This window comes from Hipposideros armiger, unplaced genomic scaffold, assembly GCF_001890085.2.
Source record: "Hipposideros armiger isolate ML-2016 unplaced genomic scaffold, ASM189008v1 scaffold_738, whole genome shotgun sequence".
Lineage (NCBI taxonomy): Eukaryota > Metazoa > Chordata > Mammalia > Chiroptera > Hipposideridae > Hipposideros > Hipposideros armiger.
Window position 1 is genome coordinate 263,092 of NW_017732088.1, and position 25,411 is coordinate 288,502.

Below are 25,411 nucleotides of genomic sequence, written 5' to 3' on the forward strand. Positions count from 1 at the left end.
GGCCCCGGCCTGCCCGCCGCTCCGCTCCCTGCGAACGCCGGCTCTGCGACCGCGCCCTCTCCCGCCGCCCTGGGCGCCTTCTCGGACGTGCTGGTCCGCTGCGAGGTGTCCCGCGTGCTGCTGCTGCTGCTCCTGCAGCCCCCGCCCGCCAAGCTCCTCCCCGAGCATGCCCACACCCTGGAGAAGTACTCCTGGGAGGCTTTCGACAGCCACGGGCAGGAGAGCAGCGGCCAGCTTCCCGAGGAGCTCTTCCTGCTGCTCCAGTCCTTGGTCATGGCTACCCACGAGAAGGACACGGAAGCTGTCAAGTCGCTGCAGGTGGAGATGTGGCCCCTGTTGAGTGCCGAGCAGAACCACCTCCTTCACCTCCTTCTGCAAGAAACCGTCTCCCCCTCAGGAGAGGGAATCTGAAGAAGCCTGTTAACCGAGTGACTCCTCTTTGCCTGTTACCCAACCTCACGCATCCGCCTTTGCGTTTGGAGGGAAGTAAAAGACGTGGATCGCAGCGGTCGGCCTTTGTTTGCGTATTCCTCTTGCCACCACAGGAATTGACTGCAAGTTACCTGCCTCCCGAAGACTTCTTTCCACAATAGGAGTAGGGAAGAAAAAACCCCAACAAAACCAATATGCTAGGATCAGAGTGGGGGACTTAGCCCTCTTCCCCAAAACTGCACCATAAAAATGACAATCCTTTTAGCCCTTTCCTCTTCCAGCCAACTCGCCCCGTCCCGCCCCATCTTTGTTTCAGTCTGGATCTTATTTTGCACAGCTCTGTTGAAATACTTAAGCTATGTGGTGTTTTTATCGTGACTCATTTCTTGGCATAGTCTATATCTATGTGATCGCCCAGTTTCTCCTTTGTTTTACACACCACCCCCCCCCCAACGTATCTGTGGGAACGATTGTGTACATTGCTGTTGTCGCTATAGCCTTTAAGTCCACGATAAAGCCATTCCAATACTACACACTTGTGGTTTAGATTTACTTCATCTATAAAATGGGAATAATTTACATGTCAGGAGGCAGAAAGCACAAACAGATACTTCTCTATCAGTTCCAAGATGTATGCATTCAATTGAAATTGACAGCGTGCCTAGTATGTGGGCTGCGGACCACGCCAGACAGTGAGTGTATGAGATAATCTGCGACGTGGTCCTTACTCAGGTTGCTGCCATGCAAATGTGTCCCGTGCAAGGGCGGGTTGGGAGGGGTGGAGAGGAAGCGGGGTCCAACGCTGATGTGTCATGTGTGCATTGGAATTCACATTTCCGATTTTATCCTGGGATGGACCTGTTATCCACGGGACCTCTTGCTGTAGGAGGGGTCTCCCTGCAACTCTTACTTGAATAGGTCTTTTGGTCCAAATGTTACATGCAAAGCGACTTAGCTTCTTTTTTTTTAAATTCAGTCTTATTTTCCTTACAGTTTCAAGAGTGATAACAAGATCTCTGCACAGTATAATCTTGTTCTCATTCAGCTTTGGGACAATGCATGATTTAGGCTGAATTGTATGCAGTACTGATATTTTGGGGTGAGATTTAAGGACACAGTTTGGGGGTAGATTTTTATTTTGCATTTTTGGGGGTATGGGGATGGTTGTCACTATGAGTCAAGTGCCTCAAAATGGATGGGACCTTTGGGGTATGCTTTTCTACTTCTATTTCAACAGCGTGGAAGCAATAGGTAAGGAACTACAGGATACGCCCATTGGAGACAGATTGAGCCACCATTCCTGCGCTCTCACTTGGCTGCCAGGAAGGTTCCCTTGGAGTCCTAAACGCCCAGTGCAGTTAATTGCAAAAGTGGTAAGGGTGCGCGCTCCACGCGGGCTTCTGCTTGTTCAGGTACAGTCTTCTCAACAGGGTGCAGGCCTGGCTGGCTGCCTTCCTGTCTTCTGACAGGGATGCTTAGGAGTTCTGTAGTGTGAATGCTGATAGCATTTGGATTTCGGCTTAAGAAGAATCCTCCTTAGGCCTCTGGTCTACGCTCCTTGCATTGAGGAGGTGGGGGGAGGGATTCCCGGAGAGCCAGTTATTGGGTATACAAGAACAGTTTTAGGAAACACTAAAGCGTGTTTTCCTTTTGATATTGGCTTGTTTATGTATGCCTCTCAGAAATTTCATAGCACAGATAGCTGGATCAAGGCCAGATTTCAGCGATGTTGACAGTTCTCTTGCTACATATCAACTTACAATCAAAATTCACACTGATTTCTAATATGACCAAAGATAAATATTATGATCAGTGTTCTTTTTAAATTGAAAACAAGAGGGAAAGATCTGCATGATACAAATGTTCATTGACAAGTCAAAATTATTCAAAATATAAACTTGAAATGGTAGCAGTGAAGCACTGATCCTTCAAGAGTGGTTGGGTTCCCCTTCCCCCCTTTATGAGGGACTTTTATGATGAGCAATATTGCTTATGAAAAATAGTTTGTATGTGAATGGAACTAGGATATAAAAAGATTTGAGAACTACACTGGAGAAAGGTTACTAAGACTGAAATGTATAAATTAGGCAGGCTGTGGGAAGTGTTCTGTTTAATGTTAACTGCCTTTTTTTTATCTCTACTTCCATTTGACTAGATCACCAGCTCACAAACTTTTTCTGTGAAGGACCAGATAAAAATAGTTTCTTGGTGCCACAAATGCTCTCTGTCACATAGTTGCCTTTGTTCTGGCAACTTAAAACATGTAAAAAACGTTCTTAACTCAGTCCACACAAAAGTAGGTTGTAGTCCAAATCCATGGACTCTAGTTTCCCATCCCTTTGCCTGAACCTAGAGCAGGGGTCGGCAAACTTGAGACGGAAGAGCCCCCAGGGGTCAGCAAACCGGCTAGCGAGCCACATGTGGCTTTTTGGGTACATACATGTGGCTCTGAAGTAAAATTGAAAATGAAAATAAAACTATTATAAAAATTTAAAGGATATTATTCACGTGATGGTGATTATATAAAAATATATTTATGGCTCTCGATTAATTTTTAAATTGTTGTGAGGGACAGGATTGGCTCTTCTGTCTCAAAAGTTTGCTGATCCCTGGAATAGACAAATACTAGCTAACTTTGATATGATAAAGGGGAAAAAGAGATATATGTGTGTATGTAAGTACAAAGATATAACGTGGGAAAGGAGCTAGACCTCTATTGTACACGTTTACAGCGATTAACTGCAGGTAACAGAAAATGAGAATACTAATAGTATCTACCACTAAATAAGGCACAAGGCTTAAGTGGCTTTTCCACCTATAACTTTCATTAAATACGTGACTACTACATTAATTAAACTATTTTAGAGCAATCGTTTAATGGAAAAAGAAGCTTTTCCATTTTATTTTAAAGTTTAGTATAATTCTCATGCTAAAACCTGATAGCCCCCCTGAAAATGGTAAACCAGTTTTATTGATTAGATAGAAAAGTTCTAAATACAATGCTAGCAAATGGGATCCAGGTAAGTTTTAAATGATCCATGCCCTGAGGGCAGTTTTCCCAGGAATAGAGCACAGTGTTGTGTGGGATCAGGCTAGTACTGGCTTGTGAGCCAGTTGTTCCAAACTGCATTCAGTGACATTACACCAGCAGGTTGAAATCGGGTATGATGGGAGTAATTACATCACAGAAATGAGCAAACGTTACAAATCAAGGCCTTTCCCCCTCACTGCCCCCCATTTTGCCCCAGAGCTAGTTGTTAAATGTTCGCCAGCACACTGTTGAATGTAAGTGTAATCTGACAATAGGAAAGAAGAAATGGGATGCTTAAAAAAGCATTTGATGAAATTCTGCAGCCATTCCAAATACATTAAGACTAGAAGGAAACTTGAAACGTGATAAAATGTATTTGTTTGAAACTAACAGTGAACATTATATTAAACCGTGAAATACGGATCCAGCCCCATTAAGGTCAGGAACAAGATAGGCTTATTTGTTTCATTAATATATGTATACATATATGTACATATATATGTCTTATGTATATGTTATGTGTTATATATACATATATATATATTTGCGTATGTGACTGTGTGTCTGTATATGTATGTTAATTTATTAATCATAAAAACATTTAGAAGGATTGCAATTTCCTGTTTACCAGGCCCTGTCGCCATAATGTCATCAATATAATGGACCAGTATGGTGTTTTGTTGGATGTCAAGATGTTTGGAGTTCCTTGGGTCTATATTAGGACAAAGAATAAGGAAGCTGGCATCATCCTGAGGTATGAACAGTAAAATTAATACCCTCATCCCTACTTCATAAATGCAAATGTATTCCGATTTTGCTTGTCAATGGGAATGAAGAAAAAAAAAACATTTTCCAGGTCAATAGTTCTGTATCAAGTTCCTGGGTCTGTGTTAATTTGTTCCAGAGTAGATACCACATCTGGAATTGCAATTTTTTGTCATACCCCCTGATTAAATTTGTGATGATCTGTCATTTTACCAGGATTCATTTGTTTTTTGTAGTGGCCAAACAGGGGCCTTAGTAAACTATTCCAGGTGTAATCACTGAAAGACTTCTAGGCAGAGAAGCAATGACTGCTTCAGAGATTGGGGAAAGGCTGCCTTAGGCAAAGGAGGTTTAGGGGAAATTGGAGGTTTGCAGCTCTCAGCCTCATCCATGCTTGTACCCATCCCACGTGTCAGAGTTCTACTCCTTTCCAGCAGTGCCCTCACCCTAGCATAACAGACCCGGTGGGGTTGAGCATTTAATTGTCTCTGCAACTTTGCAATTCATATGCTCAGCCCTTAGACTTGGTCTGAAGTCCAAATATCTTCCTACAACCACAGGATATGAAAGACCTCTCCAGAGCTCCATGGATGTGTCCTGATTCTCCATGTTCGTTCATGGGTGCTGTTCTTTGTGTATATTTATAACATTTCATTTCCTTTCCCCCTATGTATGCCATAAAAGAAGGCCCATAAAAAGAAGACAAGACACTCTACGTAGAGTCACGTGACACTACTGTTGTTGCTGCAGCAACTAAATGCCACTGTCAATTTAATCTCCCAATGTCTTCCTCACCATTTGTAACTTATCGCATTGTATTACTGGCGGTAATGTGAGAAATTGTGATGCCACCACATGCCATGAATTATGCAACATCCAATCTTCTCCCCAAGGAAGGAAATGATACCTGTGTTCCTTGAATATATTAGCAACATAATCCTAGAATTCCATTTTGAGGGTCTTTCCTGGGGATATGTCTGGCCCCAATTACTGCATGAGACAGGGTTGCAACAAGAAACAGGGAACCCTCAAAGTAGGATAATTTGAGGAAAGTTTAATAAAGGTATAGGTTGGAAGGTGGGAGCAGGGTATTACCATTCCTAGGCCTGGAGGGATGAGAAGAGGGAGCAGAATCCTAAAGGAGAGAATTAGGTAGATTCTTGTAGTGGTTTAGAAAGTGACCACATATTCTTTTCATTCCTCCCATTGAGAAGTGGGGTCTATGTCCCTTCCCCTTGAATCTGGGTGGATGTGTGACTTGCTTATAACCAATAGAATGTATTAGAAGTGATGCTACGTGACTAAGAAGACTAGATCAAAAAAGGTGATGTGGTCTCCACCTTGTTAGCCGAATCACCACACTTAGCATCCCTAAGATGCCATGTAAAAAATCCAGCCACCTTGAGAATGTCATACTGTGAGAAGCCCAGGCCTCATGGGAAGGCCATGTAAAGTTACTTCAGTCAATAGCCTCAGATGCTGTCCTAGTTAGGTTAGTCAGCTACCAACCATCAGACATGCAAGTGAAGATGCTTCCAGATCATTCTATCCCTTCAGCTGTCCAGTCTTCCCAGCTGAGGCCCCAGATATTGTGGAACAGAGACAGGCCATCCCTGCTGTGCCCTGTTCAAAGTCCCGACCCACAGAATCCACAAACAAAACAAAATGGTTGATTTACGCCACTGAGCTTTGAGGTGGTTTGGCACTCAGCAATAGTAGTACCTGGAACAGGTAGAGAAAGCCACTTTGAGGGGAGCAGTGCCCTTCCATGGAGACGCCCAGCCACATCCTCTATAAGGAGGGAGCCAGGAGAATAAATAACCTGATCTTACTTTCCTCCCTTCTTCTGATTTCTTGCCAGTGATCCATGTTGGTGAAACCCAATGAAAAGCCAGAGGTTGAGGTAGCCTGTTAAGGTATTCCACACAGGTGAGTCTCAAAGAACGAGGAGAGGGTAGGGAAGCAGGAAAATGGGTCTAAGCTGGCAAACAAAAGTTATCTTGGGCTGGCTGAGTGGCGCATTGGTTAGGAGTTGGTTTGGGCCACAAGCTCTGAGCAGCAGGGCCCCTGTTCGGATCTCACATGAGGGCCAGTGACACTGCGCCCTCTACAGCTAAGATGGTGAACAACAGCTCGACCTGGAGCTGGGCTGCCATGAGTCGCCAGCAATGGCATAGGCTCCAGTGGAGCTGGTCGGCAGCGGGCGTGAGCTGCCATGAGCTGCCGTGAGCCGCTGTGAGCGGCCGTCCAATGGCTGGCGAGCGACTGCCTCACCTGGGAAGAGCAAAATAATAATACCAACATGGGCCAGTGAAGCGACGTCCTCCACAACTAGACTGAAGAACAAAAGGACAGCAACTTATCTGTTCCCCTTCCCTGATTCCCCAATTAAATCTTTAAAAAAAAGTTTTCTTGCACAGGATCACTTGAGGACTTTGAACTCTATTCTGAAGACAAGAGGGAGACATTGAAAGGTTTTAGGCAGGGGAATGATAAGATGATTATCCCAAAAATGTTGTACAGCTTGTATTAGTGAGAAGACTAAAGTAGAAGGCTAGTTAGGAGTGTAACATCATAGGTCAAGTGTGGGGTGGTGGGGCCTAAGGCTATAGTAGCAGGAATATAAAGGAAACGAGATGTGAGAGGCATGACAAAGAAAGAGTTGGCTGGATTTGTGGATCAGTTCATCAGGGAGCATAAAAATGAGGGCTGGGGTGGGGGGTGGGGGTGGCCGGTTTGCTCAGTTGGTTAGAGCACAGTACTCATGACACCAAGGTTGCTGTTTTGATCCCCACGCCCTCCACAACTAGATCGAAACAACTACTTGACTTGGAGGTGATGGGCCCTGGAAAAACACACTGTTCCCCCCCAAAAAAATATTTTAAAAAAAGTGAGGGCAGAGTAGATCATGATCCTAAGGTTTTAAATCTGTTCAATTAAGGGTTGTGAGCTCACCCCTAGAGAATTCATCATTTCCTAAGGTTTCACCCATCCCCCTGTGTGGAGGATGCAAATCTTCACCTCCATTCATAATTTTGCCCTCTAAACTAAATCCTTTCATCAACTGCCTGCTGGACATTCAACCTGATTGCCTGACTGTTACCTCAAACTCACAATGTTATCAATACACCCAGTCCTGAGTCACACATTTCTGGCAATAAAGCAGCTCTTCATTTCTATTATCTATGAGATCCTTGATAGTACCACATTTTGTCCATACATCCATCATCACAATCACTGCTATTACTCATAAGTGGAAAATTCTTTTTGGAGTTAAGGTTGTAGGTGCTAGGAGTGTTTGTCCCATATCTGAAATCTGTCAAAAGCCCTTTAAAAGATTCATGCATTCCCTTGAAAGGACTAATTACATACCATTAAGGTCCCAGTGGAATTCCCTTGATAACTCTGCCACTTCTTTCCATCAAGACTGTACATGATGATAAACTGAGAGATGTACAGGCTGGAAAACTTCTGACGGGCACCCTGGGTCATGATGCTGTGTATAATTGTTGGTACCAACAGATCCACCTGCCAATTAAAACAACGCATTATTTTCAATGAATGCACTAGCTTCTGAAATTTATTATTGGCTTAAGAAGAATCTGCATTGAGACGGATAATGCCCAGTATTACCTTGAATGTGCAGGGGAGGCAGACACCAGTGTTGAAATGTGGATGCGTGTCAAGCTATGGGGTATTTGATGGGACTGAGTAGGAAAGGTGCTTGCTGAGTTCCCAGCCCACCTCCTGGGAAACCAGAACATTTGGAAATCATTGAGCCCCCACTTCCTCTACACACATCCTCTGTGCTGCACATATGGACCCACATAACCTAGTGCTTTGCCCAACCTCCATCTAGCCAAAGCCAATTTCCTCCTCTCTCCCCATACCAACCCCATCCTATTATCGCTATCAGGGAGTGATAAACTGCTACCCCTCCTTCAAGTGTTAGGTCAGAAACAATTTATCCTGGTTAGCCTTTCCTGACTTACCCAGACAAGTGTAGTTCTGCTTCATCTATGCTTCCACTTTATTTTGTAGAATAACTTCATTCTAACAAATTATTGGACCATATTATAAAGGTTTCTTAGCTTATCTGCTTTCCTTATTAGACTGATATCCTTAAGGCAGTGAACCTGTTTGAGTCATCTAACCTCTCTGGGTCTCAACTTCTTTATCTATAAAGTGGAGATAATAATGGCATTTATCTCAAAGGGTTACCAGAAGGATTAAAGAGTTACTACATGTAATGTGCTGAGCTCAGTGCCTGGCACATATGTGTACTAGACAGTTAATAAGTGTTAGGTTTTATGGTCTCTCTAGCCCCAGCATCTAACATGGCATCCAGTATAACATTGATGCTTAGCAAATGTTTCGGAATGAATGAGTGAATTATGGCAGAGTGGTAGGGAATGGTTTGTTCTAAAGGAAGAGGGCATGGACCATGCAAGCGTTACAAGTGGGTACCCATTACTGGAATTTTGGTATCAGTCACTGCCCTAACAAGCAAGTCAGACTTCTCACAGATGCCTGGCACACTCCAACTGGACTGGTCATGACTTTTGTTTAGCGACTGTCTCCTTCAGTTGAATGTAAGTTCCAACTATCCAAACAATATATTTTTGCACTTATGTGCCAAGCACTGTTCTGGGTGCTGGGAATACAGTAGTGAATAATAATAAAAAAAAGAGCCCCGCCCTCATGGAATGTACCTTTGAGTTGCAGAAAAAGACTATATCATATATATGTTTTTATTTGTTTACAGCACCAAGCAGTGATAAGTACAGGAGAAAAAAAATGAAGCAGCGTAACAAGACAGATTGGAAAGGTCTCCAGAAGCTAAAGTGCTGTCTTTTCCCAAATTAGATGGAATTTCCAACTGAAGATACTTCATTTTTCCTCTTGGTATTGTGGCATAAACAACTGAAAGTACCAGGTACAAAAATCATGCCTTTTGTTGAATTGGCTTGTATTGTTTCTTCCTGTAGCACATGAAAAGTTGTTTTTGGACCACTGACTATTGTACCTTCTAGTAATTTTAATAAAGCCTGGCCAGTTGCCTTTTCCACCTACATTCTGTAATGGATGAATTCTTGGCAAACTGCCCATCTTATGTATTTCATCTTGTGCCTCCTCTGCATTATAATTAGAATATTGGAGCAATTTGGCAGTTATGGATTCAATATTCTCACCTATGTATCCAGCCAGGTATTTGAGTGTGACAGCAAGACACATCTGTACGAGGAAGTAAGTGAGGTGGTAATGGGTCACATAGTACACACATACAGACATCACAGCAGGACATCTCCATGGAGCCTGCCGACTGCCAGCTGCTGATTGTCTGGCCCTGGTCACCTGATGCCCCTCAAGCTGGCCCAATGCTCTGATGCCTGGTGGCCTGGCTGTTGTGCACTGGTCAGGCCTTCTCACTAGAATAGATGCCTCCCCAACTCCCCTTCCTGTCAACACCCCTCTCAACTCCAACTCCCTGTCTGCAGGCTCTCTGGAACCATTTCTTTATTCTGTAAAGTTACCAGATCAAGAAAATGTGTATCTGGACTTCAGTAGGACAGATGGCAGAAAACACCTTGAGGATAAGGCGCTATAATACATTAAATATAATAAAGTCAATTTGTAGCTGGTTCAATCACCATAAGCAAACAGTGGTAGTTAATAGACAGCTATCAACTTAAAGGGTGCATTCTAGAAATTATATGGTTTAATGATTATGAGTTCCAGGTTTGAATTTGGCTCAGCCACTTACTACTGGCTGTGTGACTTGGGGCACATTATTTAACTTTTCTGGGCTTCGACTTCCTTACCTGAAATGAGGATGCCAAAAACATCTACCTCATAAGGTTGTGGTGAGGACTTAACAGCTTGTGTTGTTTTAAGCGCATAGTAATGAAGCCCTGACCTGGCTACTTTAGTATTTTGATCGTGACTTTGCTAAAATATAAAAAAGTTTACTGATCAAGTCAGTAAAGTCTGTGAAACTGGGGAGAGTGGGAAATACTTTGGGAGACAGAATCTTGGCAAGCTGGAACAATGGGTCAAAACTAATAAGCGGGACCTAGGGTTCTTTGGCATGGAAAAGACACTGTATTTACTAGTCTCATCACATTGGATCCAGCGAGGAACATATATAACTCCCCAAATGGAAATGAGTATGCTATTCAGAAACAAAACAAAAAAACAAACAGAACAGATGCAGGGCAGCCAAATAGATTAAAATATCCACTACCCAGGAATACCTGTGAGGTTGAATAAAAGTGATAACCACAGAAGTGTAAGGTGAGAACATGTGGTTTGGCAGCCTCACAAACAAACTAACTAAATACTTAGGGATTAGTGAACAGTCCTCTCAAATTGAGTCATAATTGGCAGTGCCTAGAAAATGAACAAGAAAAGATGAGCTGATAGGGCTGTTTGGAAGCTGATGTGGCATTAACAGATTGCTCTTTGTGTCTGCTTACTGGTAAGCCAGCTTATTTTATCTGATTCCTGTTTATTATTTTAAACCTCAGGAAAATTAGAAGAACAGATGCAACCCCACAAAGGAGGAAACTGTGTCGGGGAATGGCCTCGGCCTACTAAGTAGAGGAAGCAGGGTGCTGGTGCACTGTGAGAAGTGGATAGAGCTGGGGAGCTACGTGCTGACATGGGTGTCCCTGTCCGGGCTGTAAGTTCCAGATGTGGGAGGCATGTGAGGTGCGCTGAGAGCAAAGCTGGAAGCAGAAGTTTTCTCCCTTTTCCTGTTGGGGCTCTAGAAGGAACCTACCCTTGTGAGTAGGCAGAGAGGCTGAGTTGGCACTTCCAAGCTGCCCGCAGCTCTCACGTGGCATGGGAGGAACTCAGAAGTTCCCGTATGTATGCCCTTGAAGGGGTCACAGCCCTGTCATGACAATACTTTTGGACATGTTGGATTAAATCAAATATATGATTTAAATGAATCTCACATGTTTCTTTTATAATGCGGCTACTAGGAAATGTACAATTACCCATGTGGTTTGCATTTGTGGTTCGCATTATATTTCTCTTGGACAGTGCTGCTCTAGAGGAAGTGGGGAAGTGAGAAAATCTGAAGGACTGAGTCATTGAAAAAGAAATGTAGCTAACCTAAAGACACTGTTTCATTTCTTGGCTCCAATTTAGTTTATAAGACTGGACTAACTTCAGTAGATGTTTCCTACTACCCAGTGGTATTGAATTTGTGAAGAAGTGGATTCAGTTTTATAAAATAAAGAAGCCACATTTTCAGGGCTTGCGTGATGGGAAATTTTGTGTTAAAATAAAGGAATCGGAGGACTCAAGGACACCTAGGTAGTTGGAGGCATCTAATTCTAATTATAGAATACATGATCTTGGGAGGTGGTGAGTTCAGTGTTGTCGAAAGTTTTCACATGTTCTAATCCCAGTATAAAGATTAAAAACATATAAATAGGGCACATCAGCACACTCAGTTCTATTCCCGGCTTTTTTCCTCCTCTGTTACCTGGAGTTTGATGGAAATGACTTCAGTATGAAAGAGATGTATAGTGCTGTGAACTTGCGAGAGGGGCATGCGATGCCATTGAGTGGGAGGCATTTTCTAACCTTGATCCAGGAGAAGGGATCCTTGGTGCTCCAGGCATTGATTGATCCAGAGTGATGAAGTCTGGCCAGCTTTGGGGCCCACTGTCCTTTGCCCAAGAAAGGGGAGAGAGGTTAGCTTCAGCTGGGTTGGTTCTAGGCACCTGGGAATGAAATTACTCCTGAGAAAGGCTAATCCTAGCTGTGAAGAAGATAAAGGCAGAAAGCACAATACTATCAATGACTACCTAAGTGTTTGCTTGCCCTTGTCCATTTTATTTTCTAAAATTTAATAATTTTTTACTGTTAGCACCTCTAATTAGCTGATACTGATATGTGTTACCAGCACTGCCAAATAATATTATTATTTCCTTGTTACACAATGTATGTTCATTGTAGACAAATTAGAAAATCGAAAATAAAAATATAACGTAAGTAAAAAGAAAAAAAGAAAAAAATTACCTTTCTGCCCAGAGAAAAATAATGCTACTTTGGTATATAACTCTCAAGCCTCTGTTTCACAGTTATTTTTTTTCCCTCTAAAGCAGGGTTTGGCAAACTTTCTTCTGTAAAGGGCCAGATAGTCATTAATTGAAGCTTTGCGGATCATCTGGTCTCTGTTGTAACCACTTAATTGCTGTTGTAGCGTGAAAGCAGCCATATGATTATACATGAGTGGGTGTGGCTATGTGCCAATATAAGATTTTATGTATGGACACTGAAATTGGAAGTTCGTATAATTTTCATGTCATGAGATATTATTTGCTCCCCAACCTCCCATCATTTAAAAATAGAAAAATGGTTCTTAGCTTGACGGCCATACAAAAACAGGTTATGGGCTGGATTTGGCATGCAGCCTGTAGTTTGCCGACTCCTGCTCTAAAACAGTGTTTGAGAACTCTCTGTGGATTTTAGTCAAGCTTAACTGTCACTGCTCACAGAAAAGTGTAGCTTCCTGTTACAGTGAAGAGAATAGACTCCAGTGTGGGGGGCAGTATGGAAGGAAGGCAGCACATATAAGGAGGCAGTGGCATTGCCCGGGTTTGAAGTGAGGATGGCCTGAATTAAGGTGGTCACAGTGGGAAATGAAGAGAAAATAGATTTGAGATCACCTATGGACTAGAATTCATAGAAGCATGGAGATGAATTGTTATCTGAATCTCTCCAACAAAAGTAAAAAATATATAATCAGCCCTGTTCTTGGAGAGAAAATAATAGTACTTACCATATTGTCCTGAAGCTGTAATCTGAAAATCTCTAATGCGTCCAGAAGCCATTCCCAGAGGGGTCTGACACTCTGAAATCAAATGAGGGGAACACAATAGCTAGAAGTGCAGAAATTTAGCTTCGCAAATGTAAGTCAATGAAAATGGGAGAATACCAACAAATGCTCCTTTTTTAAAAGTGTTTACTCTATGTCAAGAACTGTACTAAATATTTTATTGTACTATCTCATTTCATTCACCCCAACAGGTAGGTGCTGGAACTATTCACATTTTTCAGCTGAGGAAATGGGTCCATACGTAAGTACACCAGTGGTTCTTTTACTTGTTTAGGGATAAATCTCAAACTCTTCCAAGAGTTCTTAATTGAACCAAAATTAAGTTTCAAAATTTGTTCTTGGAGATCTTGGAACTTCACAAAGTTGTGAAAATGAAGAGATTTTTTTTGCATCAGTTTGTTAAATATTTAGAGCTTCAGGTTCAAAGTGTTCAGAGCTTCAAACATATCTGCCCTCCTCTGAGGACTCTGATGGTTTCTACCAGCAATGTTCATTTCAGATTTGATAATGACTGTGAACTTGTATTTATTTCTTGATAAAGGCAACCATTCTAGGAAGGGGAAAAGCTGTACAGATGCAGGCTAGGTAGGCAGAGGGCCCGTGCCCACATTGCTACTCACCCTTGCTGTACACCAGGAAAAGAGTGCTCATCCCAGCCTGTAGGTGTTCACCAATAAGGCATTCTATCCGCCAGATTCCAGCTTTGGATGGCAGCATTTCCACTGTCTCAAAAACACCTTATCAAAAACAAAAGGAACAAAAGTGATTTCTTTTCACTAAAAAGATGAACATGAGATACATTGGCTTATACAGACTATTAAAGGAAAGCTACCTAAATCAGTTCCACTACTCTTGGACCCTTGAAACCTAAAGTGCTTGTTATGTGACCCCCACAGTTGGAGCCACTAGAGACTGACTTCTGACAGCCCCTCGCCACCTCCGCACCCCCTGGGAAATGGGGAGACAGGGTGATGGAATGCTTTGGTGTAGAGACAGGAGAAAGCTCTTGCGTTAGGACTGGCCTACACTCTTAGGGTTTGTCATGGTCAAAGGTGTATTTCTCAGTGACTGGATATGGGCTCTTTGGGAGAGGAAATTCTGGGTGAGGTCCTCATGGATCCAGTCCACTGGGGCTGCCTTGAGGGCTAAAGTAACTCCAGCAGCAAAAAACTGGAGGTGAATTCTGGGGGCTGAGGAATGACCAATCACCTGGAGTAAAGCTAGAACCGGCCAGGTCAGGGGATTTTTCATGAGAGAGGGTCCCAAAAGGAGTCTCTGAAGATCCCCTCAAAGTACCCCCAAGAAGAGCCAGCTTTCAGTATCTGCCAGGTGCACAGTGTGAAGCTAGCTGACAGCAGTGGTGCCAGTTGTAAGGAGGCAACCGTCCTGTCCCTTACCTGTGCCCTCTCCAAGCTGGAGTCAAAGCAACAGCCAGCAGGAAGTTGGGAGAAGCACAAGAAGCAGAAGGTAGCGAAACATAGCACTCAGCCGTGTCTCCCTTTCCCAGAGCAGGCTCCCAGCCTGGCACAGGCTCAGGTTGGGGGAGGAGAGGTCAGAGTCAAATCAAGTTCAGAATTTGTATTAATATCTTAGAGTGGACATTGCAATTTCTGACAAACTATATTGTGATGCGAAGTGACCACAGGACTGTTGTGTTTTTGGCAACAACGTGAGTAGTGCTTCTGCAGCATTCTATTGGGTTGTCAGAAAAGTCATGACACGTTTTTGCAATGAAAAACAGAAAAAATACGTCATGACTTTTCCGACAACCCAATAGTTACAGACAGAAATCACTCTTGGGTACACTACTGGTGCCATGCGGGATTTGAGATGGGAGAAAATCCCTTTTTTCCTAGGAAAGTGCTCCAACATTAATGATCCCTTTATAGCACATTATGTGTTTCTGAAATTATCACGTTCATTTGCTAATTTATTTATTATCTCTCTGTAGGGTAAGGTCACTTGAAAAAGTAAGTTACCCTGGAACAGGGAATTTGTCTGCTTTGTTTGTATCCCCAGTGCCTAGACCATTTCAAGTACTCAGCAAGTACAGTTAGGTAGAAGAGAGAGCACAAACCAGCTGCTACCTGGATAGAGGTTGTAGACCGCCATTTTATACTCCTCTTTCTTCCGTACAGTGAATACATGTCCACTGAAATGAATGGAATGGATGTTTTCATTGCTGCCCATGCTGAGCAGATACCATCGAATCCTTTGATCCTGAGCCATTACTAAGCCAGGTAGAGTATCCATGACATAGCCATTGATTGCTGGGGAGGGACAACATGGAGAAGGCTGTTAAAATCTGTAGAAGTTTCTTTTCCTCCACTCCAGTAAAAAATACTGATTCCTATGAGGACCCCACACCCGTACATATACTCTTAATTTATGCTATGTCCAAACCTCGGGTTCAGGGCTCATTTGCCGCAGTGTGTGCTGCATTTCACAGTGAGTGATTTGTGGGTGGGGGATATATTACCATGAAAGCGATAACTTTCTTTAAAAGCAGGGTCCTCCATCTGGATATTGCAGGGAGCTCTGCAGTTCCTTTCCACGTTTTCAGTGAAGTACCAGCTCTTGGTCTCATCAAAAATAGTGAAAAACAGAGCAAATTCCTGCACTGTCATTTGTCTCCCATGAGCAGGGTTCAGTGTGTTCGTGCGGCAGATCAGAAGGGGTCCAATCAGGCCTGAGTGCATGTCTCTTTCCTGAGAGGGAAGACATGGGTCCTGTGAGTAGAAGCGCCCTCACCTATGAACCACAGTGGATTTCCCATCAGCCTTTATGCCACTCCACCCCACTCCCGTCTTCCCAGAGTACAATTCATCCTCTTCAGTGGATTCCACAGTGATATTTCTAAAACACAAACATGGTGCCATGTCCCCTGTTTAAACTTCCCATTGTGCGTAGGGTAAATACCAACATTCTCAGCAGATACTGCAAAGACCATTTCTTTTCGCACAGTGCTTACCAGATCGACATCAGAAAAATAAGCCCAGGCTTTGCAGTCGAACTCATCTTTACTGGGTGCCATATGATGTTGTACTTTCCAGAAGTAAACTTTTGTTTCATTAGGTTTGACAAACTTTTTTCTAGGTTCTGCTCCTTGCCTCTGATCTTCCTCATAAGAAATAAGGCTAGAATAGAAGGAGTAGGGACGAGATGCCTGGTTTTTGAAAGTTACCTGCAGGGGGAAAAGAAAAAGAAGACAAGTATCTTAGAGTTGACATCCTGAACAGTAATGCCGATTCGGGGGGTTTATCCAAGTTCTAATACCCAGAGGAAGTGGTACAGAGGATGCATGTTGTTGGAACCCAAACCTAAAGATCTATACAGGAGACTCTGAGGAGTTTTTGAATTAAAAAAAGCTTATGGCATGCACTCAAAAGGTGCAAAGGAGAAAATTCCTAAACATTTAAAAGCAATTCCAAAGTAAAGGGAAAATATCCCACAGGGGTTTTAAGAGACCATAATCCTGGTAGTTGATACTTAAGGTAAGTTTCTTTATGACAAATTTCAGGATGAATGCATATGATCTTTAAAAAAGAATAGTTTTCATATTTGAAAAAATCATACATGTTTCATAGGACATATGGAAAATAAAATAAAAATCAAGGAAGAAAAAAATTCACTTACAATCCCATAATTTTAGATCCTTCTATATCCCTAATGTAAACAATCAATTGGGACAATGAATGACTACTTTTGGTAAAAAATAAAACTACTTTGATCTTTGGCTCACAAAATGCAGCAAAAAAATTCTAGCCTAGAGAAATTGCTGATGGATTAAAAAATTAAATGTTAAAATATTGAACTGTAAAAGAAAGTTGAAGAAAGTATAGCTGATTTTAAGAAAAAAAATCTCTATAGGGAAGGATTTTTATAAACATAAATGCTATGAAAGTATCATAAAGGAAAGATTTATAGATTACTTTCTAAAATATCAAATCTGTTTTTATTTAAAAACCACTATATGTAAAATTAAGAGAGAACAAACTTGGAAAAATACTAGTCACTAAATGATCAATGGTCATTAATAAATCAATGGTCTATACTATATGAGGTAATATAAATAATAAGAAAAACACTCCCTCCAAAAATGTCAAATGTGCAAAGGACATTAACAGATAATTCATTAGAGAACATCTTAAATGTTCATGTACATTGCACTTTTAGAATTTTATCCTAGGAAAAGACTTGTGATTGTAGCATTATTTAAATGGTGAAAAAATGAACTATCTAAAAGGTTGTTCAATGTAAATGGTTAAGTAAACCATAAATTCATGTAATAAACTATTAAGCCATCATTTTAAAAAAGATATTTAGGAAGTGTTCTTAATAACATAAGAAATGTTTATGACATGATATTTAGTCAAAAAAGAAGTAAAATTATACATTGTATAATTTTGAATACATACAGTGAAGAATACATAGGAAAAAGATAAGAACATACACTGAAATGATAATTGAGATTTTTCTCAACTTCTTCATTTCCTATACTTTAAACATTTTCAAAAGTGAGAATACATTATTTTTATGATCAGAAACAAAAAGAATATACAGGGCTAATTTTCTTGTAATTCCATTGTCCTCAGCTCACCATGATAGTGTCTTCAACTTCTGCTCTTATACATGGCCCCAAGAGTCCCAGGTGCTCATTTAGTTCTCCACGGTATAAGGGCTGAGTGAAGGAACCATCAGTGAATTCCTGGAAAACCACCTTCTTGAACTGAGGGACACTTCTACTCTGAGCCCTGAAGAAAAAAAGCAGAGGAAAAGCAACATCCTCATGGACCCAGTACATAGAAACTCCTCACAGTCTTACCTTCTCCATATTTAAGATATATTTAGTAGAATTGATTATGAATTGGAAGTGTAAGGGGCAGAGGAAAGAGGGATTAAAGACAACTTTCAGGTTCCTGATTTGGGCAAATGGATGGATGGTGATGAAACTCACTGAGATAGGGAACCCTAGAGGAGGAGTTGGTTGGGGTATACAGTTTTGGATACACGGGACATCTATGTGAATTAAACTGACATACTCGGAGGTTGGGAGTTGACCAAAGAGGTCTAGATAAACATCATCCATATTTAGATGGTATCCAAATCGTGTGAGTGGCTTATCAAAGCCAATAGTCAATTTTCTTATGTCCTCACCTTACTCGACATCTAAGCAACGTTTGCATGGTTAACCCCTCCATCCTCCTTGACATACTCTCTCTGGGCTTCACTGGAGTGTAAGCTCCATGAAAGCAGGGAAGAACCATTTGTTGAATGTTGAATGGATGTGGGGTTTATCAACATATTCTAAATATAAGAGAGCACCAGGATGCAGTCCTTGGACCTCTTTTCTTTAAAAAAAAATCTGTGAAAAATGTGAATTACAACTGTACCGTAAAGTGTATAAAACAGAAATGCTTTTGGTAGGAAGATGCAACCACCATCCGGATCCACAACTTTGCTGGCAACCCAGAAGGCTCACTGTACGTCCCTTTCCAATCACATCCCCTCCTTCCCCACCAAAAGTAACTACGATTCTGATGTTTATGATAATTATTTATTTGCTTTTCTGCACAACTATACTACTATGTACACATCCCTAGAGAGCATAGTTCAGTTTTTCCTGTTTTTGAAGTATGTACATGGAACCATATTGTATACGTTCTTTTGTTTCTGGCTTCTTTCACTCAGCATTATGGTTGTGATTCAACTACGTTGTGTGAGCTATAGTTTGTTCATTCCCATTGCTATAGAGTATTCCACTGTGTGCATGCCCCTCAGTCATGAACATTCAAGTTGTTTCTGATTTTTGGTACTTCCACGAAGGCCTGCTATGAACCTTTGTCTGCACGTCTTTTGGTGAACACATAGTTGCATTTCTGTTGGGCACACAGCTAGGACTGGAATTTCTGGGTATGCATATATTCAGCTTTCTGCACCGTTTTCCATTTTCATTTAATCCAAATCTTCACAAACACTTGATGTTGACTGTGTTTTTACATTTTGGGCCATTCTAGTCGTTGCATAGCAGCATGCCTGTGGTTTTATTTTGCATTTCCCTGATTAATAATGAAGTTGAGCGTCTTTCCTTTTAAGTAGTAGCCATTTGGATTTTATCTTTTGTGGAATGCCTATCCAAGCTTGGTTTGTTTGTTTGTTTGCCAATTTCCCTATTGGGTAATCTGCTTTTTTCTTGTTGATTCAAAAGAGTACTATATACAGTCTTGATATGAATACTTTGTTGGCCTTTTGTGCTGCAAACATCTTCTCCTATGCTGTGACTAGTCTTAATTCTTTTTTTCTTATCTTTTGATGATTATAAGTTCATAGTTTTAATGTTGTAAAATTTATCAAAAATCCTCCATGTTTACTGCTTTTTCTATTGTTTGTTTGTTTGTTTGTTTTTTTAGCTAAGCCATCCTGCTACCTATTGGCAGCTTAGTGGCAGCTCAGCTTGGGCTGGGCATCGAACCGCTGTTGCTCAGAGCTCAAACTCTGTGTTTTTTTTTTTTTTAGATTTTTATTGGGGAATTGGGGGGATGGGAACAGTGCTGGGGAATTGGGGGAAGGGGAACAGACAAGTTGCTGTCGTTTTGTTCTTCAATCTAGTTGTGGAGGATGTTGCTTCACTGGCCCAAGTTGGCACCATCATTGCGCTCTTCTCTGGCGAGGCAGATCAGTCGCCGGCTTCTGGACGGCCGCTCACTGCGGCTGTTGGCCGCTCACGCTGGCTGCTGACTACACACGGTAGCCCATGGCAACCCACTGCCACAGGGAGTGCAGCCTACGCTGTCGCCGGCGACTCATGGCAGCCCAGCTCCAGGTTGAGCTGTCGTTCAGCATCTTAGCTGTGGAGGGCAGTGTCACTGGCCCTCATATGTGGGATCCGAACTGGGGCCCTCTGGCATCCCAAGCGAGTTCTTAACCATCGCGCCACTCGGCCGGCCCCTCAGAGCTCAAACTCTTGAGCGAGCTCCTAACCAACTGAGCCAGTCGGCCGGCCCTGCTTTTTGTATTTTGATGTCAAATCTTTTTCCCCCGCAACTCTGAAGTTATTAAGATATTGGCTTATTTTTTTCTTCTAAAAGATTTATGGTTTTTATGTTTATGTTTGGCCCTGTAACCCAATGTGAGTGGATTTTTGTATACAGTGTGAGTTAGGGATCCAATTTAATGTTTTTCCATACGGGCATCAAAAATTCCTGGCACCTTTTATTGAAAATTGCTTTTCTACAACATGTTTGTCATAAATCAAGTGTCTTATATGTGTGTCTATTTTTGGATTTTCTATTATTTTTCATTGACCTCTTTGTTTACTCCAATGCCAACTATCACACTTTGGGTACTGCAGCTTTAAAATAAGTTGCAATATGTTATACAACAATTCCCCCCACGTCACTCTTCTTCTTTAAGAGGGACTTGGCTATTCGGGCCCTTTGTATTTTAAAATTAGCTTGTTGAGTTGTTCAAGGAAAAAGACTTGAGGTTTTCCTTTGGGTTGTGTTGAATCTGTAGATCAGTTTGGGGATAAGTTACATTTTCACTGTATTAAGTTTTCCAGCCCATGTACATGGTACATCTTGGCATTTATTTAGACCTTCTTTAAAGTTTCCCATTAAATTTCCAGTTTTTTTCCGTAGAGATCTTGAAAATTTTTTGTTATACCTATTGGTAGGTTATTTGACTATTTTATTCCATTGTAAATGGCATATGCATTTAATTTTATTTTCTACCTGTTTGCTGCTATTATACTCGTAAATACAGTTATCTTTTGTATATTGATTTTGAATTCCACAAACCTGCTAATCTTAGTTAATTCTAATTATTTATTTGTAGATATTTTTCTATGTACACAATTCGTATCATCTGTAATCAAGGACTGTTTTGATTCTCCCTTTGCAACCTTTATACCTTTGATATCTTTTTATTGCTTTAATGTGCTGGTTAGCACTCTCAGTACAGAATTGAGTAGAAGTGGTCATAATGAGGGATGACAGCTTGTTCCTGATCTCCAAAAGAAAGTGGTCAATGGGTCAGCATAAATAGAATGTTGGTAGACATTTTTGTAGATACTCTTTCGCAGGATAAGGGAATTCCTGTCTATTGTAATTTGCTAAAAGTTTTAAAATCGTGCATGGATGCTAAATTTTAAGCAAACACTTTTCATATAATGAGAGGGTTATATGTTTGTTCTACTTTATCTTGTGAATGTGACAGATTACAATGTTTTTTTTGTTTTGTTTTTAAAAGATTTTACTGGGGAATTGGGGAAGGGGAACAGCATTGGGGAATTGGGGAAGGTGAACAAACAAGTTGCTGTCCTTTTGTTCTTCAGTCTAGTTGTGGAGGACGTTGCTTCAATGGCCCATATTAGTATTATTATTGTGCTCTTCCCAGGTGCGGCAGTCACACGCTGGCCACTGGACAGCTGCTCACGGAGGCTCCCAAAAGCTCACGCCAGCTGCCGGCCAGCCCCACTGCAGCCTACGCCATTGCTGGCAACTCAGGGCAGCCCAGCTCCAGTTCAAGCTGTTGTTCACCATCTTAGCTGTAGAGGGCGCAGTGTCACTGGCCTTCATGTGGGATCCGAACTGGGGTCCTGCTGCTCAGAGTTGGCGTCCCAAGCCAACTCTTAACCAGCGTGCCACTCGGCTGGCCCTACAATGGTTTTTAAAAATGTTAACCCAAACTTGTAATCCAGAGATTACATCGACATATTTGTCTATCCTTGTATCAGTGCCACGCTTGATTAATTACTGTAGCTTTACAATAACTCCTGATATCTGGCAGTGTGATTCTTTCCTCTGCAAGATTTCTCTCTTTGCACCGCCTTAGCTACATATCACAAGTTTCAATACGTCATATTTACATTTAATTAAAATATTTCTAATTTCCATCATAATTTCTTCTCTGACAAACAGATTATTTAGAAGTGTGTTGCTTAATTTCCAGTTAACCTTCTCACTGATGTTTAATTTATTAGAGAACATATTTTATATGTTTTCAATCCATTAAAATCTCTCGTTTTGTGGCATAGCATAGTGTATACTTTATTAAATGTTCCATGTGAACTTGAAAACATGTTAAACCTGTAACTGGTGATTTGCTTCATTAATCATGTTCAAATCTTCTATATCCTTATTGATGTTTGGGTCTGTTCTTTCGGTTACTTCAAAATATGATTACGAATTATATTTTTCTCTGTTTATCTTTTTATCTGTTTCTCTATTTAATTCTGTCAAGTTTTGCTTTATGTATTTTGAAGCTATATTATTACAATCAGGTTAATACAAATTTTAGAAAGTTATGTCTGCCTATTGAATTGACTGTTTTATTATTATAACATTTCCACTTTATCTCTAGAAACCTCTTTAAATTTACTTGCAACGTAATTGAGTCTTTATATTTTAAGTGTGTCTATTATAAATGGTACATAGTTTTGGTCTGTGGTCACCATGAGGTTCATATCTATCCATCTTTATCTATAGCACTCTATTTTTAGCTGATAGGCATTTAAGTTCTAGCACATTCTAAAAGCACTACATTTTTACTTCCCCCCTTCATGCTTTATTTTTTGACATATTTCATATGTTTTAATTTTGTGCTTTCCTTGACTATTTATTGTAGTTATAGTTAATTTTGCTACTTTTGTTTTTTAACCTTCATATTAGCTTTTTAAGTGGTTGATTTATTGTGTTTAGTATATATATTTGTCTTTACCACTGGGACTCTTTTTCCCTGGATTTTCTTATTTCTGGCTTGGGCCTTTTGTTCCCCTGCATTGAACATTTCTTGTAAAACTGGTTTTAATGGTGGTGAAGTCCTTTTGTTTTTGCTGGTCTGCATCCATCATTTATTTACTAGTTCATTCAACAGATATTTATGTAAGTATCTATCACATGCCAGGCACTGTTCAAGGTTCTGGGGATGTGCCAATGAACAACACCTTCAAAGTTTGTGCTCCCAATGAGCTTACCTTCTAGTTGGGGAAGATAGGCAATAAAGAAATAAACGTATAATATTTCAGGTGCCAGTAAGTGCATTGAGAAAGAGTGATGGGAGCTATACATACATACAGTGTTCAGGGAAAGCCTCACTGATAATGAGGAATTTGAGCAGCACCCTGAAAGCAGTGAGAGAATTAACATTTGGCTCTCAGGGGAAGAGAATTCCAAGCAGAGAACAGAAAGTGCAAAGGCCTAGAGACAGGCACCTACTCGTTCCATTTGAGGAAGAGCAGTGAGGCCAGGGTAGTTGGAGCAGAGTGAGTGGGAAGAGCAGAAAGAGATGAGAGCGGAGAAGCTTTAGAAGGTCACATCTCAGAGACTTGAAGGCCAGGTGAGGGCTTTGGAGTTTATGTAGAAGGAGATGGAAATGCACCGGGGGATTTGGAGCAGACAACAGTAATTACAATTACAATTTGAAAAATGAGCCGCTATGTTGGGAAAAGACTGTATGAGGGGCAAGGCTGGAAGCTGAAAGGCCAGTTAAGAGGCTATCACAGTGATTTGGGTGAAAACTGATTATGGTTTTTACTAGATCGTAGCCACTGAGATGCAGAGAAGTAGCTGGATTGTGTGTGTGCACGTGTGTGTGTGTGTATAGAAATTATTTTATTATTTTAAATAGATTTTTGTTATCATGGATGCAGTACATATGCACTGTAGAAAATTTGAAAATATAGACAAATCTCTAAAATTAAAAACATTACTTTTACACCATCTAGAGTAATCCTTTATTATATGTCTTCTCTTGTTTTGTAAACTGTTTTATTTTCCTAGTCAACAATCTTCAACTTTCCATTTCAGTGCATTCTCATCTTGTGCAGTACTCAGTTCATAATCAAATTCTGGTTATTTTTTGAAGTCATGGTCAACAGGGTTTTTTCGGTGGATTAGATGTGGTTGTGAGAGTAAAAGAGGAGTTAGGAGTCACTTCAAGTTTTGGAGTCTGAGTAGCTGAAAGGAAGGAATGGTCATTGACTACCATGAAGAAGGCTGGGCAAACAGCAGGTTTGGGGAAGGTGCAGAAATTAAGAGTCTAATTTTCTACATGTTAAGGTAGGGAGTTAATGTGCAAATCTCAAGGTCAAGGAAGAGATCTGAGATGGAGCTATACAACTGGAAATTGCATATAGATAATACTTAAAACCATAAGAGTAGATAGAGCATCACAACGTTGAGTGTAAACAAAAAAGAGGAGAGTTTGGAGAACTAATGCCCAGAGCAGTCTAACATTTAAAGGTTAGGGAGGTGAAGAACCAGCAAAGTTGGCAGGGAAAGATTGGCAGTGAGTTTAGAAAAATGAAAGAATAGTGGTGTCAGAGAGACCCAGTGAGGACATGTGTAAAGGATGGAGTAATCAACTACCAAATACTACTGAGAGTTCAACTAAGATGAGGACTGAGATTTAGGAATGTAAAGAACAACTGTGACCTTGAAAATGTAGTATTTATGGAATAATGGAGGTAAAAGCCGCTTGGAGTGGCTTAAAGAAAGAGGAAGAGAAAAAGAAGCATAGGTAGCAAGTAGGGGAAATCTTAAAATGTTTTCTGAAAAGATAAGGAGAGAAATTCTATAGCATGATTGATACTGATGAGGCTAACACAGTGGAGAGGGAGAAACTGGTGATGTAAGAGAGAAAAGGGGAATTTCTGAAGCAACATTTTTTATGAGGTGAGAAAGGATGGGCTCAAGTGCAAAACTAGAGAGGTTGGCTTTAGGAGTACAGGCCGTCCATTTATTGTCATGAGCATGAAGACAGTATATGGGTACAGATGTCAGTATGTGTGGTTTTGGATGTCTGTGGAGGGTCATTGCACCAGCTGAGAGTGAGAAGGGGTGTTGGAGATTTAGGAAAAAGGCGGAAAATGCAAGAGAGAGGTCCAGGAGAGTGGGAAAGTCAGTGGGCTGGGGAAACAGTCTGGTTGCTGTGCAGCCATCGGGGCGCACTTGAGGTGGAAAGCAAGGTTGGGAAGTGACCATGAGTAATGGAGAGGGCACCTGTATGACCTGAACACCGCTCATGTCTGTCACCTCATTTCCCACCACCTGCCCCACCCCCAGCCAAGTTCTTCACCTTACTGTAGTCAGGCTGGTCCTTTTGCGTTCCTCAGACATGCTAAGCATGTTGTATTCTCAGGGCCTTTGCATTTCCTGTTCCCTCGGCCTGGAAATATCTCTCAGAGCTCTGTCAGCTGGCTTCTTATCAACTCCACAAAGAGGACTTCTCTGACCACCACAGCTAACGTAATGCCCCCAGTCACTCTCTACCATATTATTCGATTCTATCTTCTGGACAGCACCACCAAGAGTCTCCTATTCATTTTT

At 41.3% G+C, this 25,411-nt stretch overlaps 1 protein-coding gene and 1 long non-coding RNA gene across 6 annotated transcripts in view; one reads left to right on the forward strand and one right to left on the reverse strand.

Moving 5' to 3' along the window:
* F8 (coagulation factor VIII) overlaps positions 1-25,411 on the reverse strand; it is a 124,131-nt gene that overhangs the window by 21,198 nt on the left and 77,522 nt on the right. For 2 of the 4 annotated variants that reach the window (XM_019627624.1, XM_019627625.1), the window contains 8 exons: positions 17,683-17,836; positions 16,054-16,266; positions 15,562-15,790; positions 15,170-15,352; positions 13,703-13,819; positions 13,026-13,097; positions 11,825-11,910; positions 7,601-7,756 (listed from right to left, as the gene is read on the reverse strand). In XM_019627624.1, coding sequence (XP_019483169.1) covers positions 7,601-7,756; positions 11,825-11,910; positions 13,026-13,097; positions 13,703-13,819; positions 15,170-15,352; positions 15,562-15,790; positions 16,054-16,266; positions 17,683-17,836 — 1,210 coding nt within the window. Of the gene's footprint in view, positions 1-2,980; positions 4,176-7,600; positions 7,757-11,824; positions 11,965-13,025; positions 13,098-13,702; positions 13,820-15,169; positions 15,353-15,561; positions 15,791-16,053; positions 16,267-17,682; positions 17,837-25,411 lie in introns of those variants that run through there. The other 2 variants (XM_019627626.1, XM_019627627.1) reach the window with 2 other exon arrangements.
* LOC109373615 (uncharacterized) lies at positions 7-15,305 on the forward strand. 2 transcript variants are annotated; one of them, XR_002122257.1, is made up of 6 exons: positions 7-1,805; positions 4,095-4,217; positions 6,090-6,157; positions 8,994-9,164; positions 13,274-13,323; positions 15,221-15,305. It is a non-coding gene; the product is annotated as an uncharacterized LOC109373615 (long non-coding RNA). The 2 variants fall into 2 exon arrangements; XR_002122258.1 differs by lacking the exons at positions 13,274-13,323; positions 15,221-15,305 and adding an exon at positions 10,756-11,223.